The sequence below is a fragment of the Saccostrea echinata genome, unplaced genomic scaffold (genome assembly GCF_033153115.1).
Source record: "Saccostrea echinata isolate AGI-Se365-2 ecotype Australia unplaced genomic scaffold, CSIRO_AGI_Sech_v1 ptg000054l, whole genome shotgun sequence".
Classification (NCBI taxonomy): Eukaryota; Metazoa; Mollusca; class Bivalvia; order Ostreida; family Ostreidae; genus Saccostrea; species Saccostrea echinata.
Window position 1 is genome coordinate 43,070,519 of NW_026889803.1, and position 15,059 is coordinate 43,085,577.

Genomic DNA, 15,059 nt, shown 5'->3' on the forward strand with positions numbered 1-15,059 from the left:
TACATAATTTATTGCATTGGTTTTTGAATTCGATGAACAGTGTTGCCATGGTTACTTAACATAGAAATTTCTGTGAAATTCCTTTAAAATGTTACTCCTCCTACAATTTTGGTCTGATTTCAATCTAATTTGGCACACAGTTAGAATACACTACGATACATAATATGTATTTCTGTTTTTTTTTATTTGGGTGAATGGTGTTGTCATGGTTACTAGAAATAGAAATTTCCATGAAATACTTTCAAAACGCTACTACTCCTAGTTTTCATTTGATTTCAATATAACTTGTCACAAAAGTAGACTACATTAAGATACATAATTCTATTTATTGTTGCATGTTGCAATGTTTCAAATCCAAGTGCTACTTTTCTTTTGTTATACAAACAGACCAGTAGAGCTACAGTCTCATCAGAGACTTCTGGTTTTTTTTTGTTGAAATATGTAATGTGATTGTTTTATAATTTATATTAAATAAAAGCATTATTACCGAAATTTGTTTACATCTTGTTTATGTTAATTAAATGAAACAATAGAGTGGCAATTTTAGTACCTTCTGGTCCTGGTGCAAAATCATGAAACAGACTTAGGCTCAAGTCAAAACTTCAATCATCCTTAAGATGTTTATTTATGAATTGAAACTAAGATAGGAGATAACAGTAGTTTGGTGATGCAATTTTGAATAACATTTTCATTTTGTACTACATTGTATTTGACCTTTCAATCATTTCATCCCAATATAAATTTTGATTTTCAGGTAGGCTTCTTAAAATCAATATCATTTAAATGAAAATTCTAGAATCGGTTAAACAACAGAATTTGTTTAAAAAAAACCTAGAGATATCTTAATCAAAACGAGCAGGAAATGCGGCTAGGATAAGGTAGTGTACTCGCAGTAGTAACTTCTCTGAACTACCTAGATATGACATCATGATGATGTCAAGTCACTGCAAACATGACTGGGAAAGTGTCATAACTTTTATATTCCTTTCACATGACATGTAAAAAATTTTTATGTTGATGTTTAATTCATGTGTCTGGATTGTTGTTTTAAGCTTCAGTATGTTGTTATGATGGTGAATACATGTATTTACAATATAATATCATTATTCCTTTTTCTTGTCTAACATGTAGGTATTCAAACAATTACAAATGCTCCCCCTTATAGGTCCATAGACAGTCAGAATTTATAAATCGTGTATAAATTAGACTGGCACAAATGAATAATAAGGATAATTTGCAGATATTCTGTGTGAATCTACTAGAGAAATATGTCCTCTAATTGAATTTTGCTGGGGCATTGTTTGTAATTCATCCCATGTTGCATAAATTGCAATGAAGAGTGGAAAATGCCCCCTTGTATGTGGGTAAGTTTAATTTCTCGTGAAATATTTTCTTAAGAAATAAAATTCAGACTTGCCCCCAGCACTTTATATATACACAAGGATAAGTTTATTTGATTCATGTAACAAGCCGTTCACCATAATTTGGTTTTTTCACTTGTGCCGATGCAATTTTGTGCAACATTTAAGAAAATTTATAAGTGTCCGTCACGTGATCAACACAGTCATGTGACATCACAAAAATGCTTTTTTATAATACTTTATTCATCTCTCTTTACAACTTAACTGTGCATGTATACATAGATTACAAATTGAAATCAAAACATAGCTTAAAATTAAATAGTATGTTTCTTATGCATATTAATTAAGCATTCGGACAGCCTTAACATAACTGCGAAATATTTTTCATGAAATTTGCCTTGCCACATTATCAGGCTTTATAGAACACCATGCATGTGTAATTGGTTGAAGGATTTGACACTTCATCTGATTATAAAGTAAAAACTTTCTCGATTTCAAACACGAATTTCTACAATATTTACAACATATACATGATTTTTCAATTTGTGCTTTTCAAAATGGTCAAGTCATCAGTCATAAGCAACCTGATTTTAAAAAAATTTGGCACAGACAATAATTTTACACATGAGATTCTTGTGAATCTTTTCTCAACAGCTGGACACACTAATCACGTGTACTTGAGGACAGGACCCTTCTCCCCAGGGGTCTATGTGGGGGTTGGGTGGGTTCTGTCCTCGAGTACCTGTGACACTGTTAGGTCAGAAGAAACCTTCATGTCAAGTATGAGCATATACAATCTACATTACAGATTTGTGGCTTAAAAAGAATTTCACACTTGTCCAAATGTCCTCGAGTCGGGGTTGATTAGAAAGAGGCTTTCTGTCAAGTATAAGCTTCTAATGTCTCTCCTTTAAAAAGTTATAGACTTGAAACAAAGTGGGATGCACAGATATGGAGATTTCTCATATCTTATACACATTTGTAGGGGTATAACAATTCTTACAATCAAAGTTAACGTCAGAAATAATTGAAGTGCATAATCAAAAGGTTGTACTAGTCCACTTTTTATGTAACAAATGGTAAAAAAATAAAAATGGAAGCATTTATAATGTAAATATATGGATCATTACATAACAGGCTACCATATAGCATGTTTCTTATAAAATAAATGGTAAATTTTAGCATCTGCTTGCTCAAAGCCAATAATTTTGGTGAACTTAGGTAAATCAAATTCTATGTACTGTTTCAATTTTTAGTAAATGATAAACACACAGCATGTTTTTTGTTTTTTTTTTAATTATTATTTTTTTATTTACAAGGCAGTAGGTACTATAATTCTGTTTCTCCATCAAAATTGTCACCCTCTTCAAAAGTCCTTTCCTGACTTTTCTTATCTTCTAACTCTCGCCCAAGCTCCAACAACCGCATCTGTTGAATCATTGTATTGTGCATTACATTGTCTTGCCACTTTTCTGGAAAATTTCCAATGTGGTCAGTTCGTGTTGGGTCAACATACTCTAATCCTCTAACTCCACGTCCAGTTACAGGGCAGATCATTTCACCAAGCTGGTGCAAGTACTTGTAAATTTCAAACTTCACACGTGGTGTATATGGTTCATTCATTAGACGAATGAGAACAAGATCTCCTATTTTGGCCTTTAAATCCTTTTCAAGCACCCAATAATCATATCTAGTGTAATAATACTGAAAGAAAGAGGAATTGACAGAAAAATTAATAAATTGTTCTAGTGTTCAATATTGAATGTAAATGAATGTTTAGCAGTAACCAAAAAGATATTTTGGGAAAAAAGCATTTTGTTTTTTCTATATTTCAATGAATAATTAGCCGATTAGATTCAAATTCCCTACATCAGAGAAAATTCGGTCTAAGTAGCATGGTTCTTGTGATTCCTTTAAGCTATTCATGATTCTTAATCTACTCTATTTCAGATATTTTACGCAAAATACAAGGTATATATATTTACTTTTGTTATGTAATTATCGAGCCTCATCCTTAAAACCCGCACTTTCAAAGTTTCGGGAGCCCCTACACTTCTTTTCATGACTGTTCCCGCATAAATCGGCTTTGTTGGCCTCTCTGGTACTCTAATTTCAGCACCCTGTTGTTTCAATATACTCTTAGGCAGTTTTTTGTAACATCTTAGTTTTTCTTTGGCAAAATTTACCCTCAAAGGCATTTTCACACGATAATTTTTTTTCTAATGCAACATCGGAAGATTAAATATAACAATAAAATACAAAATGTGTCGGCTCAAACACTAATGTTTCCGTAACGTGATTGTATAGAGAATGGAGAATGTCAAAAAAAAAAATTAAATTTAAAGCAAACAACCAAACAAATAAAAAGCAAAAGAAACAGATAATAAAAAATTATTATTACTTGATTATTTGCAACAAAATAAATTATTTTTGAAAAGCTAAACAGAAAATTCATGGGTTTGCAAAATAAAATTTGAATCAAAGGAAATGAGCAAATATAAAGAAAAATATGCATGTTTTGACAAATAAAACAATTCATCTGTTACATTTTTTTTTTTTGCAGTGAAAATCGATTTTTATTTACTGACTGTAAACAGTGGTATGATAAAAGATAGGATACAATCCACAAGTTACAAGTTTATAGCTCAATGTAGGCAAAATTGACCATTTGCATGCACTGTTCTTTTTACCTGGCTGAAATTATGTTTGTACCAGCCAAAATATTTAATTGAGAAAAATTCAATGACATTTTTGATTAAAATCACTTCCACAAGGTATCTTCTATTTTACCAGAAGTACAGTGTACCTGTTTTTAATCTTTTGAAATTAAGCCCTGCTTCTGAATAATGAATTTAAATGAGAATTTATATTTTTCTAAAGACAAAGCTAAAGGTATTTCCTGTGCCATGCATTGTATGTACATCACAGAAAACCCTGCTTCTAAATAATGAATTTAAATGTGAATTTATATTTTTCTATAGACAAAGCTAAAGGTATTTCCTGTATCATACATTGTATGTACATCACAGACATATTCTCTATCCAGAGTTGTTGTTTCTGCTACACTCCCCCTCCAGAGTTGTTGTTCCTGCTACGCTCCCACATACACATTCTCTATCCAGAGTTGTTGTTCCTGTTATGCACATGTAAAATATTGACAGCCCTATCTCTTCAGGTACAAAAGCTATGAACAAAGTTAAAATTTTTATAAAGAATATCAAAGTTAAAGGTCAAGGTCAGGTCATGAGGACAAAAATGCTTTGTTACAGGTTATGCACCAGTAAAGTATGAAAGCCCCGTTTCTTAAGATGTTAAAGCTGTTATGACCAAGGTTCAAGTTTCTGTGACATGAACAAGTTTTAATATCCCCGCACTTTTGTGAAAGCAGGAGACAAACATAGGTAATCAGAGATTACAGATCTCACTTCAACTAATGTTGTCTTTAAGTAAGGCAAAATCCAACACTTAACTAATAATCTAGTAATGTGCATTCCTAGATGCAACATTTGTGCAATTTTGGTCTGATAGGGCACGCAGTTACTTGGGAATGGACTTATCTAAAAACTTTTAATTAGTAACTCATCCAGAAAATGTAGGTCAAATCCAGCATCCGAAGCAAATTTGAAAGTGCTCGTCCCTTGATGCATCATCCATGCAAAGGATGACTGCACTTAACGCCTGTTTTTGGGTCCTTTTCGGTTGCTTCTGTTGCTTTTATATCTAAACCTTATCTCACTTTTGTATGTTTATGAAAGAATACTGTCAATTTGGAACCACATTTAAATCTTAAAATGATTTTAGACTGTGATACAATAAAATGATTCAATGTTCTTTGTCCTTACTGCTTTCCAAATATAGTGAATTTACACTTACCTGCCCTTGATTGAACATTAGATATGCATGAGAGGTGGAGCTAATATTGTAAGAATGGCTCTAAAATTAGACTACATAAATAACAATGACATGTTTTGAAAAGCGAACGTGATCACTCTTTCCAATCTCCCTCTCCATTCTGTATAGCACAAATACACTTCTGACAAAGGTTTCAAAACGAAATTAACAATATGAGCACATCAATGTAATTAAAGCAAATTTATATCAATGCCAGATGACTTAACGTGTTCGAACACAATGTCCTAGTTAGCACATCACATGCTTCCTTACAAGTCACGTGACGGAATTTAGTATTCACAAAGTTACCTGAGGTAAGAAATCACGTGGTGAATTATAATATTCAACATGTCACAATCCTTGGTTACAACACAGAGAGCGAATGTAAGAAGAAGCAGTTTTTTCTCTTTTTAACCATGAGCGCATGTTTGTCTATTAATCTCCTTTTGACACATTATTATTTATGCAAATATACAACTACTGTTAAACGTAGAAAAATAGACAAACATGCGCTGACTATGTATAAAGTCAGTAAATAAGTGGGCGTCCTCATTATCGAACGGAGATTCAAGAAATTGTGATGACCCCTGCCTTTGAAAACAGCTTCGAACTTCGTAAATACACACTTTTATTAAACGTAATTACATAAAGTTGTAGATTGGATGTTGACCATTCTTGCAAGGAAAAGAAAAATGCTTGTTTTGAAAGTTTATTTTGTCGCAAATTCCGCATTTCCTTAAGTGCAGTCATCCTTTAGGACATAGAGTTACTTGGAAATGAAATCTGCTCCAAAAACTTTAACCTGGTCACTCATTTGGAAAATGTAGGTCAGATCCAGCATCTGAAGCAAATCCAGTAGTGTGCATCCTTAGATGTATAATCCTTGCAAGTTTGGTCAACATAGGACTTATAGTTACTTGGAAATGAGATCTGCTCTAAAAACTTTAACCTGGTCACTCATCCAGAAAAGGTAGGTCAGATCCAGCATCCGAAGCAAGTCCAGTAGTGTGCATCCTTAGATGTATCATCCATGCAAGTTTGGTCAACATAGGACTTATAATTACTTGGAAATGAGATCTGCTCAAAAAACTTTAACCTGCTCCAAAAACTCTAACCTGGTCATTCTTGAGCTGAAAATGCAGCATCTGAAACCTTGACTGGTACAATGAAACACACTAGAGGCATCCTCCATGCACCTCTGATTGATAATTAAAGGGCACAGAAGTACTTGAAGAAAAATCTGCTCCAAAAACTTTAATCTGGGATGCCGACACCAACGCCAAGGGTATATATAAGCTCCCCCAAACTCCCTCTTTAACTTAAAGATGAAGAAATCCATAGTTACTTAATAAATTTTTAATCAATGTACACCTGTATTGCAGAAATAGATGTAGTATTCAAATAATACATCTCCAATTTCATGTACCATCTTCTAGTGAGTAGTGACACATCAAAACAAATGATTTTATAACAAAAGAAGGACAAATATTTACATAAATAAAAAACAACAACAAAGAACAAACATTTTAGATTTATTTTTAGTAATGAAAAAATAATTTAGTCAGTGGATAAGTATTACAGTGAAAAATGATTTGAATATCACCAACATACTGAGCATCACACATGATGAAACAGTTGGACTGTTATTGATATACTGTATAAGGGGAAATTTTTGCGTCCGTTTTATTCTTGCCCTTTCGCCCTACACAAATGGGCGAATTTAAGATGGAGTGAATTCAAAGAAAACAGTATAATTTCTTAAACAGAACCATGACTTTGAAATGGAGCAAAATTGTTTGAAGGGCAAAAATAACCCTGTATACAGTAAGCTGAACCACCAAGTGGCAAATTCTATTTGTTCAAAGTCTATTTAGATGCTGTAACATTTAATCTAGTTTTTTGACATCTTGTCCCCATGGTGTATACTTATAACTGTCAATTATGGCTGCTATCACTAATATGTTTATGAGAAAGAACAAGATACCCGCAAACCAAACAAAAAGAAATGTGTTCATTCCCTCAAACTCCAATAAGTAGGCTGGCAACAACCACATGCCCTGAAAAATCAAATAACACATTAACATACATAGTATTCATCTTACAAAGAACAAGTCTCAATAAGGCTTATCTGTGGTCCCCGGTTACTCGTCAAATTTCGAACATTTATTAAAAGATTTAAAAATTAAATTTTATTATTCACTAATATCTTTATTATTTGAATCATCATCCAAAAATGTCAAACAATAGATATAGGCAGCATACGAAGTTGTGTGTTGAAGATAGGGTCCTTTGATTTTCATGAATATCAAAAGAAATCAGTCACACGTACACACTTCAAAGCTTTCGTAAACACCAAGCACAGGTTTGTTCAGAATCGAGTTTGAAATATAATGTGTATATTATATGTGTAAATGTTGAGTTAAAATATCTTTGTTAAACAAGCTTGTGCTCTATGTTTTCGAATTAAAAGTATTGTGATTTTGAATCTCTTTGCTGACTTCATTTACATGCGATTTAAAACCTCTTTATGACCTGTTAGAATCATAACAAGCCACGTGGATTTGTATCGTTATGGGTAATTGTCCCCAGTAAACGTGCTAGCTCTCAGTTGAAACGTACTCAGTTTTATATCTGTCAGCATGAACTTGTTTGGTTCATCTTGTTATAGCTTTTATTGTCAAAGATTTGTAAATAGAGAATTGTATTTGAATTTGATTGTGAATCTTGAACATATAATTCGTCTTTGAAAGAACAATATCATATCAAGATATTCTTTTTATAGAATCTAATCTAAATGTCTCCGCCCATTTCCATGTAATAGAGAAACCGTAGTCTGATCGAGGGGAAATGTTCCGGCATTTTTTAGTGCGATTGGTTTAAAAAATTGGCTTGTATTTTTTGTTACGTTTAATTTTTCATCATAAATACACAATGCTTTAATTAGAAATACTTCGTTATACACAATGAAAACAAATAATATACTGTATGCTTACAATTAACCGGTAAACCAAGGGTGTAAAAAGGGACCACACTACTATGTAGAATACTCCTTTAAAACATTTTATGAAACAAGACTCTTGACAGTCAACCCAGTATCATGAACATTTTAACTTATTAAGAGTTGAACCATCTGTTTATCATAGGCAAGTTAAATATGTATGATCTTCTACTACATGTAATTACACTGTATATGTCCATGCACTAATTCCTGTATATATATATATACCCAAGTCTTTATTTGTAAGTGGTGTAACAATTAATGATTTAACGGTTTAAAGTGGACATGATAGCTTACCTGTCCGAGAAGCCAGAGTACAATCAGTGAAATTCCTTTCCTTATGGACATGGTCAAACTGGGCAAAACCAGGGGCAGCAGACATAGGTACCATAAAAAGTACTGCAATACAAGATCAGATTCTTATTCAGGAGGAATGTAATTCTATAAATTTATTGACTGGGTTCGAGGGTGACATACATTTTGTTGGACCAAAGAATCAAACTGTTTGCCTGAGGCCATTGGTTCGAGGGGTCGACAATATGCATTTTCCCCAAGAACACAGTCAATAAATGGTTTGTTATACCTTTTGTTGACATAAAAGTATTTTGTGCTGGATTCTATGATGTAAATTTCCTTTACCTGCACTGCAGTAAAATTCGGCCAATTCTGTCACCAATGAATGCAAATAAGTTTTAGCTGATCCCACCCACAGTGTGGCATAAGTGGTCCAATATCTCATTGATAGGTCCAATATCTCACTTGGCAGTCAAACATAGATTTTTTTATGACCGCTCAGTAAAACATTGGAAATGTTAGACTATTTTTAGCATAGATTCTTATAGGAACCAAGTTTTATAGGTATAACAATATGTATTTTGGACAAATGCAATGCTGTTCCATAGAAGGGACAGATAAGCTGAAGAATTTTCAATGTGTGTGTGCTAATTCTCCACATGAAATTAAATTTCAACTTAGTACATTGAAATGGTGAACATTTCAGAGAGCCTTGATTTTGATGAACTTTAAGAACAAGGGTAAAAGGGACTTACAAAGGAATGTAATGGGAGAGAACTTTTTATACTCAGAAAAGATTTCATCTCAGTAGTGTAAGAAGAACTTGCTACTACATGTAATAAGAATACAAGAGGCCCATGGGCCGCAATGCTCACTTGAGTCACTAATGGCCTTGCTGTACTTCATCAGCAGATATCCCCCCATATATTCCTATGTAAAACTTTGATTACATATTGTGACCCAACCATATCCCTGAAGTCATGATTTAAATAAACTTAAATCTATACTACCTGAGGATGTTTCCATATAAATATGACTAACCATGGCTTTGCTGTTCTTGGGAAGAAGAAAATATTTTGGCTGGTACAAACATAATTTCTTGGGAAGAAGACTTTTCAAGGTTTATATATTCCTATGTTAAACAATGACTGCCCATTGTGGCCCCATCCTACCCCTGGAGTTGTGATTTAAACAAACTTGAATCTATACTACCTGAGGATGCTTCCATATAAATATGACTAACCATGGCTTTGCTGACCTTGGAAATATTTTTAAAGGTTTTTTTTTTCATATGTATTCCTATGTAAAACTATGACAGCCCATTGTGGTACCCTCTGTTTTGAAATCTGGAACTCTCCACATCAAGCTACTGAAAACAATGTGGAAGGAAGATTTTAAATAACTTTAATATGTTAATATATTAAAACCAAAGGACCTCAGCCCCTTCACATCCTTGGCTCCATTTAATACTTTTAAGGAATGGAGAGGTACTCGGACATAAACTTAATCACATAGGATAGACAGATGGACAGAGTGAGACTAATCCCTATATGAGCCATCCACAATGCAAGGTCCTAGGAATAATAGTTACAGTGAAATTGCTCTAAAATATGAAAAACTCACCTGAGAGGTACAAACTTTGTTGAATGTCACAAAAATGAATGTATTTAGAAAGAAACTCATAGGTGGATCCCTGTAAAATTTGAATGAGCACAAAGCAAACAGAATAAGCTGAGGAAGGAATGCTGCCAGTCCTACGGCTCTGGAGTACGGGGAATCGGATGTCAGGTAAAGCATGTAGAAATACACAGAAAAATTGTGTCGGAGGTCTCGACGTGTGATGTGGTAGAGATATGTTTCATGAAGAAAATCCCAGCCATATCTAGTGACAGTAAAAACTTGTGTACATATCATACAGAATTAAGTCACAGTATTTTTTTTTCTTTTTCCAACAACATGCATTGTACTTAAGGTTTTCTATTCTAAATTATAATTCAATTCATTCATTTGGTTCAACAATTATTTCAAATATAAGAATTACAAGGATTAATATGTGAAATTTGAATTGGAAGTATGTACATACTTTTGATAGCACAGTCCTGTCAACAGAAGAAAGGTAACTGTGGATATCAAAACTAAGACAATGTTCTCCTTTGTAGGCCACAACATCTTCTGTAACCTGAACATTACTGAACTCTGTTGAGAATCCTGGCTCTCTCTGCTGTAGTATAAATACAATGCTAAACAGTAAGTCAGTGGATATATTTTAACATGGACGGAGAGTGCATAACTGGCAGCCCCTAGAACTATTTCATTTTGCTGGAATAGTTTTAATGTTAACAACACAATAAATGACATAATGGATTCTGCATTTCCTCTGCTGGACACAGCGATAGATATTGGATTGAAGAGCCAGATGGAAGCACAGAAAAGGGAGCGACTGTGACCTGTGTTTTCTGACATCAACAGGGCATAGATTAAATAGCCACACAGGACATCAAACATTACAAACAACAGCTTTCCAAATAATGGTGAGATAGTTATGTTGGGCTGAAGCATCCATGCCAAGATGGGAGTGTAGCGATATGTAGACCTGTTGTATGGTGAAGAACCCTGAAAAATGTAGAATTAATATTTCAACAAAAATTGCAGAAAATATTAAGGTCAAGATCTAGTAATGAAAGGTGCCTGCAGATTTCTCAAATTTGAGAAACAAATTCCTTTAATGATGCTTTGTAAGTATAGCTTGGTAAAATCAGGTGTATCAGGACATAATTTGTAAATTCAACAAAAAAAATATACATGTATTATAAAATGCCATTTTCAAGGTATAAGTATGGGAGTTTTTTTTATTTCTGACAAAGGAAATCTATCAATAATGCCTACAGTCTCTCAGAAGACAGTTTTTCATATCCTCTTCACTTCTTTAAAATGTTATTAAATTGAATATTATCGGGGTTACATTTGACATGATTTCAAATTGAATTCTACGAAAATGCTTTATTTTCTACATAATTCTATTATTGCTGTAAGTACAGGAAAAAGTAAGTTTAAATCAATTATAACATCAGGATGGATCTAGCTCCAAAAAGACAGTTTAAATCTCATTTACTAGATCTTGACCTTAAACAGAAATTGAGCAGTTTGATGAATTGGTATCCATTTTTGGGTTCTGCATTTATAACTGTATAACTTAGTACTAGATTTTACTACTTTTAGACAGATGACATTATCCTACATTAGCATTGTTGATATATTTTGTATGCGGGAATTAACTTAATAAATATAGCAAATTTGCCAGAGAAGTTGGAAGCGAAAAAATCTTTTTGGTGATATGAAGAATATTAAAAATAAAATCGCAATTAAGTTGGAAATCAGCAGTTCTTAATTTAATTTAAGTAAAGTGTGAATTTGCTAGATTTCAGTAAAGCTTTTGACAAAGTCTTACACAACAAACTACTTTTCAAACTACATCAGTTTGGTGTTCAAGGCCAAGACCTAGCATGGATCAAGGGGTTCCTCAGTAACCATTCCCAGAGAGTAGTGGTAGACGGCGAGTTTTCTGCATCCATCCCCGTTACATCTGGGGTCCCTCAGGGCTCAGTCCTTGGTCCCATCCTTTTTCTCGCCTATATTAATGATTTGCCGGAGCATGTGAAGTCCCAGGTTAGACTCTTTGCAGATGACACTTCATCTATATCACTATGGACAGACAGGGTTGTCAGCCAATGCTCCAAGAGGACCTTAAGCAACTAGAGCACTGGGAGACCTTGTGGGATATGGAATTTAATCCAAGTAAGTGTCAGGTTATCCATGTAACGACATCCAGATACCCCATTCGTACCAACTACATACTTCATAGTCAGGCATTAGAGAGTACCTGATCAGCTCGGTATCTGGGTGTCGATATATCGGATGTCCTGAATTGGAGTAAGCACATCAGCCGGGTTACAAACAAAGCCAACAGCTCCCTTGGCTTTCTACATAGAAACATACCAACCAGGAACCAGCAGCTTCAGTCAGCAGCATACAAGGCCATGGTACATCCACAGCTTGAGTATGCTGCCAGCGTTTGGGATCCTTATTTGGTTACACATATTAACCAAATTGAGGCAGTACAGTGCAGAGCTGCAAGGTGGGTGATGTCAGATTATAGCAGGACATCAAGTGTCTCATATATGCTACACACCCTAGGTTGGCAAAGTTTACAACAAAGGAGGGCGAATGCAAGGCTTGTACTTATGTACAAGATCATACATGGTCTGGTAGCCATCCCCTCAGTTCAATTCGTTATCCCCAGTAGGACTACTCGTTCATCTCATCTCACTCCCTTACCTTTCGACAGATACAAACTACAAAAAATGTTTATAAATACTCTTTTTTCCCACTTACGATAGTCCAGTGGAACAGATTGCCGGGCAGTGTTGTCTCACTTCCAGATGTTGAACATTTCAAACTGGAGGTGGGCAAACTGAATCACCCCAGGCCTTAATTATACAAAAGTGCTTTTATTTCTTGTAATTGTGAATACTGTTTTTCTAAACTTTTATCTTCACTAATAACATAATACTATTTCCTTGAAATTTACTTTCCTCTACTTTTTTTTTTATCTTTTAACCAGCTGCGCACCCTACTCAGAATACTCAATATTTGAAGACGAGTAGTATCGAGAGATAGAAAGACTTAAATTGTGAATGTATTTCAATGTAGAAATTGTGCCTGGCAAGTATGAAGCGATCCTGTTCAACGGTATGAAGAATATCAATGAAAAGCCAAGAGAGTCTGGAGTAGTTAGAAACCCCCCTCCCCCCCCCCCCATGTTGTTGCCCATGCAATTTTGCTCCATTACCCGTACAGGAAAGAAAGCGAGGCAGTGAATTTAATTAACTGTACCATAGGCAGTGCCTATGAACTATAGGCCTACAAGTTGTTGTCTTTGAACACAGCTCAACATGCACTTAGTGTTACCCAGTGTTTTACCTGGGTCATGTATTCGGCGGCATCGGTAAATACAATATAATCCACGTCTGTATACTTCACAATTGAAGTCCTATCCTGCCATTCTCCATATAAAATCATTGTCAATCTTATGAAAAGCCCTAGACCTAGCGCTAGTCTTATATCCCATCTCGGAATCATGCTGATTGTAACGACAAATTGAAATTGAAAGTAGCATGGAGGAAGTTGTACTGTATTTTTATTTTTGTGAAATCTGACCGACCAATACGAAAAAATCCGGATTATATTATTGAATAACCTTTTTAGGCCATCTTTAAAAAAATGTTTATTTGCCCTCTCCTGACCGACTGCCTAAAAATGGTGCGACTCAAAACTTTTTTTAACCTCCAGGAAACGATAGTTTCTTTTTCTTTTTATTCCTGGATTTGGATAAATCCTGTCAATATGTATTTTGAAATTTGGTAGGAGAAAAATATTCCCCACCTTCGAGCCACGGTCCAGTGTCCGCATATAGCTATCTCCAGAATTGGAGAGGATCGGAAAATTTGGCCGTGGTTTTGCAACGATGCCTACCTAACGACCCAATATTTTTACTCTAAGTCGGGAGAGGGCAAACACACATTATTTTAAAGATGGCCTTATCCGTGTTTTTTTATGCCCCCGTAATCGAAGATTCGGGGGGTATATAGTTTTTGCCCTGTCCGTCCGTCTGTCTGTTTGTATGTTTGTCTGTTTATCTTTTTGTCCACAAAAACTTTAACATTGCCCATAAGATTTGATTGGTTGGAGGTATGGCTTTCATATTTCACATGTATATACCTTGTGACAAGACCTTTCTTTGGGTACCATCATATTTGACCTTTTGACCTTGACCTTGGAGTTTGACCCAGTTTTGCAAAACTTAAACCAACTTTTAACATTGGCCATAACTTTTGAACAATTGGTGCTGGGGCTTTCATACTTCACATGTGTAATCCTTGTGACAAGGCCTTTCTTTGGATACCAACAACTTTGACCTTGACCTTGGAGTTTGACCTACTTTTGGAAAACTTTAAGCTTGGCCATAACTTTTGAACGGTTGGAGCTAGGGCTTTCATACTTCACATGTGTAATTCTTGTGACAATACCTTTCTTTGAATACCAAGAACTTTGACCCTTTGACATTGGAGTTTGACCCACTTTTGGAAATACTTTAATCTTGGCCATAACTTTAGAACAGTTTTTGCCAGGGCTTTCATGCTTCACATGTGTATTTCTCGTGACAAGACCTTCCTTTGAATACCAACAATTATAGCCCATTGACCTTGACCTTGGAGTTTGACGTACTTTTGGAAATCTTTAACCTTGGCCATAACTTTTAAACAGTTGGTGCTAGGGCTTTCGTACTTCACACATGTAATCCTTGTGACAAGACCTTCCTTTAAATATCAGCAACTTTGACCCTTTGACCTTGGAGTTTGACCTACTTTTGAAAAACTTTAACCTTGAACATAACGTTTGAACAGTTGGTGCTTGGGCTTTCATACTTCACATGTGCAATCCTTGTGACAAGACCT

At 34.7% G+C, this 15,059-nt stretch overlaps 2 protein-coding genes across 2 annotated transcripts; both read right to left on the reverse strand.

The window, feature by feature from the left end:
* Positions 1–1,614: 1,614 nt before the first annotated feature.
* Positions 1,615–3,599, reverse strand: LOC133205280 (small ribosomal subunit protein uS17m-like). The gene is made up of 2 exons (XM_061341053.1): positions 3,347–3,599; positions 1,615–3,065 (listed from the first exon to the last, which is right to left on the reverse strand). Exons 1-2 carry the CDS (start codon positions 3,557–3,559, stop codon positions 2,691–2,693), a joined length of 588 nt encoding a protein of 195 aa, XP_061197037.1. The 5' UTR covers positions 3,560–3,599; the 3' UTR covers positions 1,615–2,690.
* A 3,173-nt stretch (positions 3,600–6,772) lies between these two features.
* LOC133204578 (GPI mannosyltransferase 1-like) lies at positions 6,773–13,683 on the reverse strand. Its single transcript, XM_061340331.1, has 5 exons — positions 13,525–13,683; positions 10,628–11,157; positions 10,168–10,426; positions 8,548–8,649; positions 6,773–7,309 (listed from the first exon to the last, which is right to left on the reverse strand). The coding sequence occupies exons 1-5, from the start codon at positions 13,681–13,683 to the stop codon at positions 7,139–7,141; spliced, it is 1,221 nt and encodes a 406-aa protein (XP_061196315.1). The 3' UTR covers positions 6,773–7,138.
* Between the last annotated feature and the right edge of the window lie 1,376 nt (positions 13,684–15,059).

Bases quoted from the DNA above. Each gene is read 5' to 3' on its own strand.
- LOC133205280 (XM_061341053.1), bottom strand. From the start codon at position 3,559: ATGCCTTTGAGGGTAAATTTTGCCAAAGAAAAACTAAGATGTTACAAA. The intron at 3,066-3,346 runs GTAAATATATAT...TCTTTCTTTCAG, and splicing joins TCGATAATTACATAACAAAA to TATTATTACACTAGATATGA.
- LOC133204578 (XM_061340331.1), bottom strand. From the start codon at position 13,683: ATGATTCCGAGATGGGATATAAGACTAGCGCTAGGTCTAGGGCTTTTC. The intron at 11,158-13,524 runs GTAAAACACTGG...TACATTTTTCAG, and splicing joins CCGCCGAATACATGACCCAG to GGTTCTTCACCATACAACAG. The intron at 7,310-8,547 runs GTAAGCTATCAT...TTGATTTTTCAG, and splicing joins TACTCTGGCTTCTCGGACAG to GGCATGTGGTTGTTGCCAGC.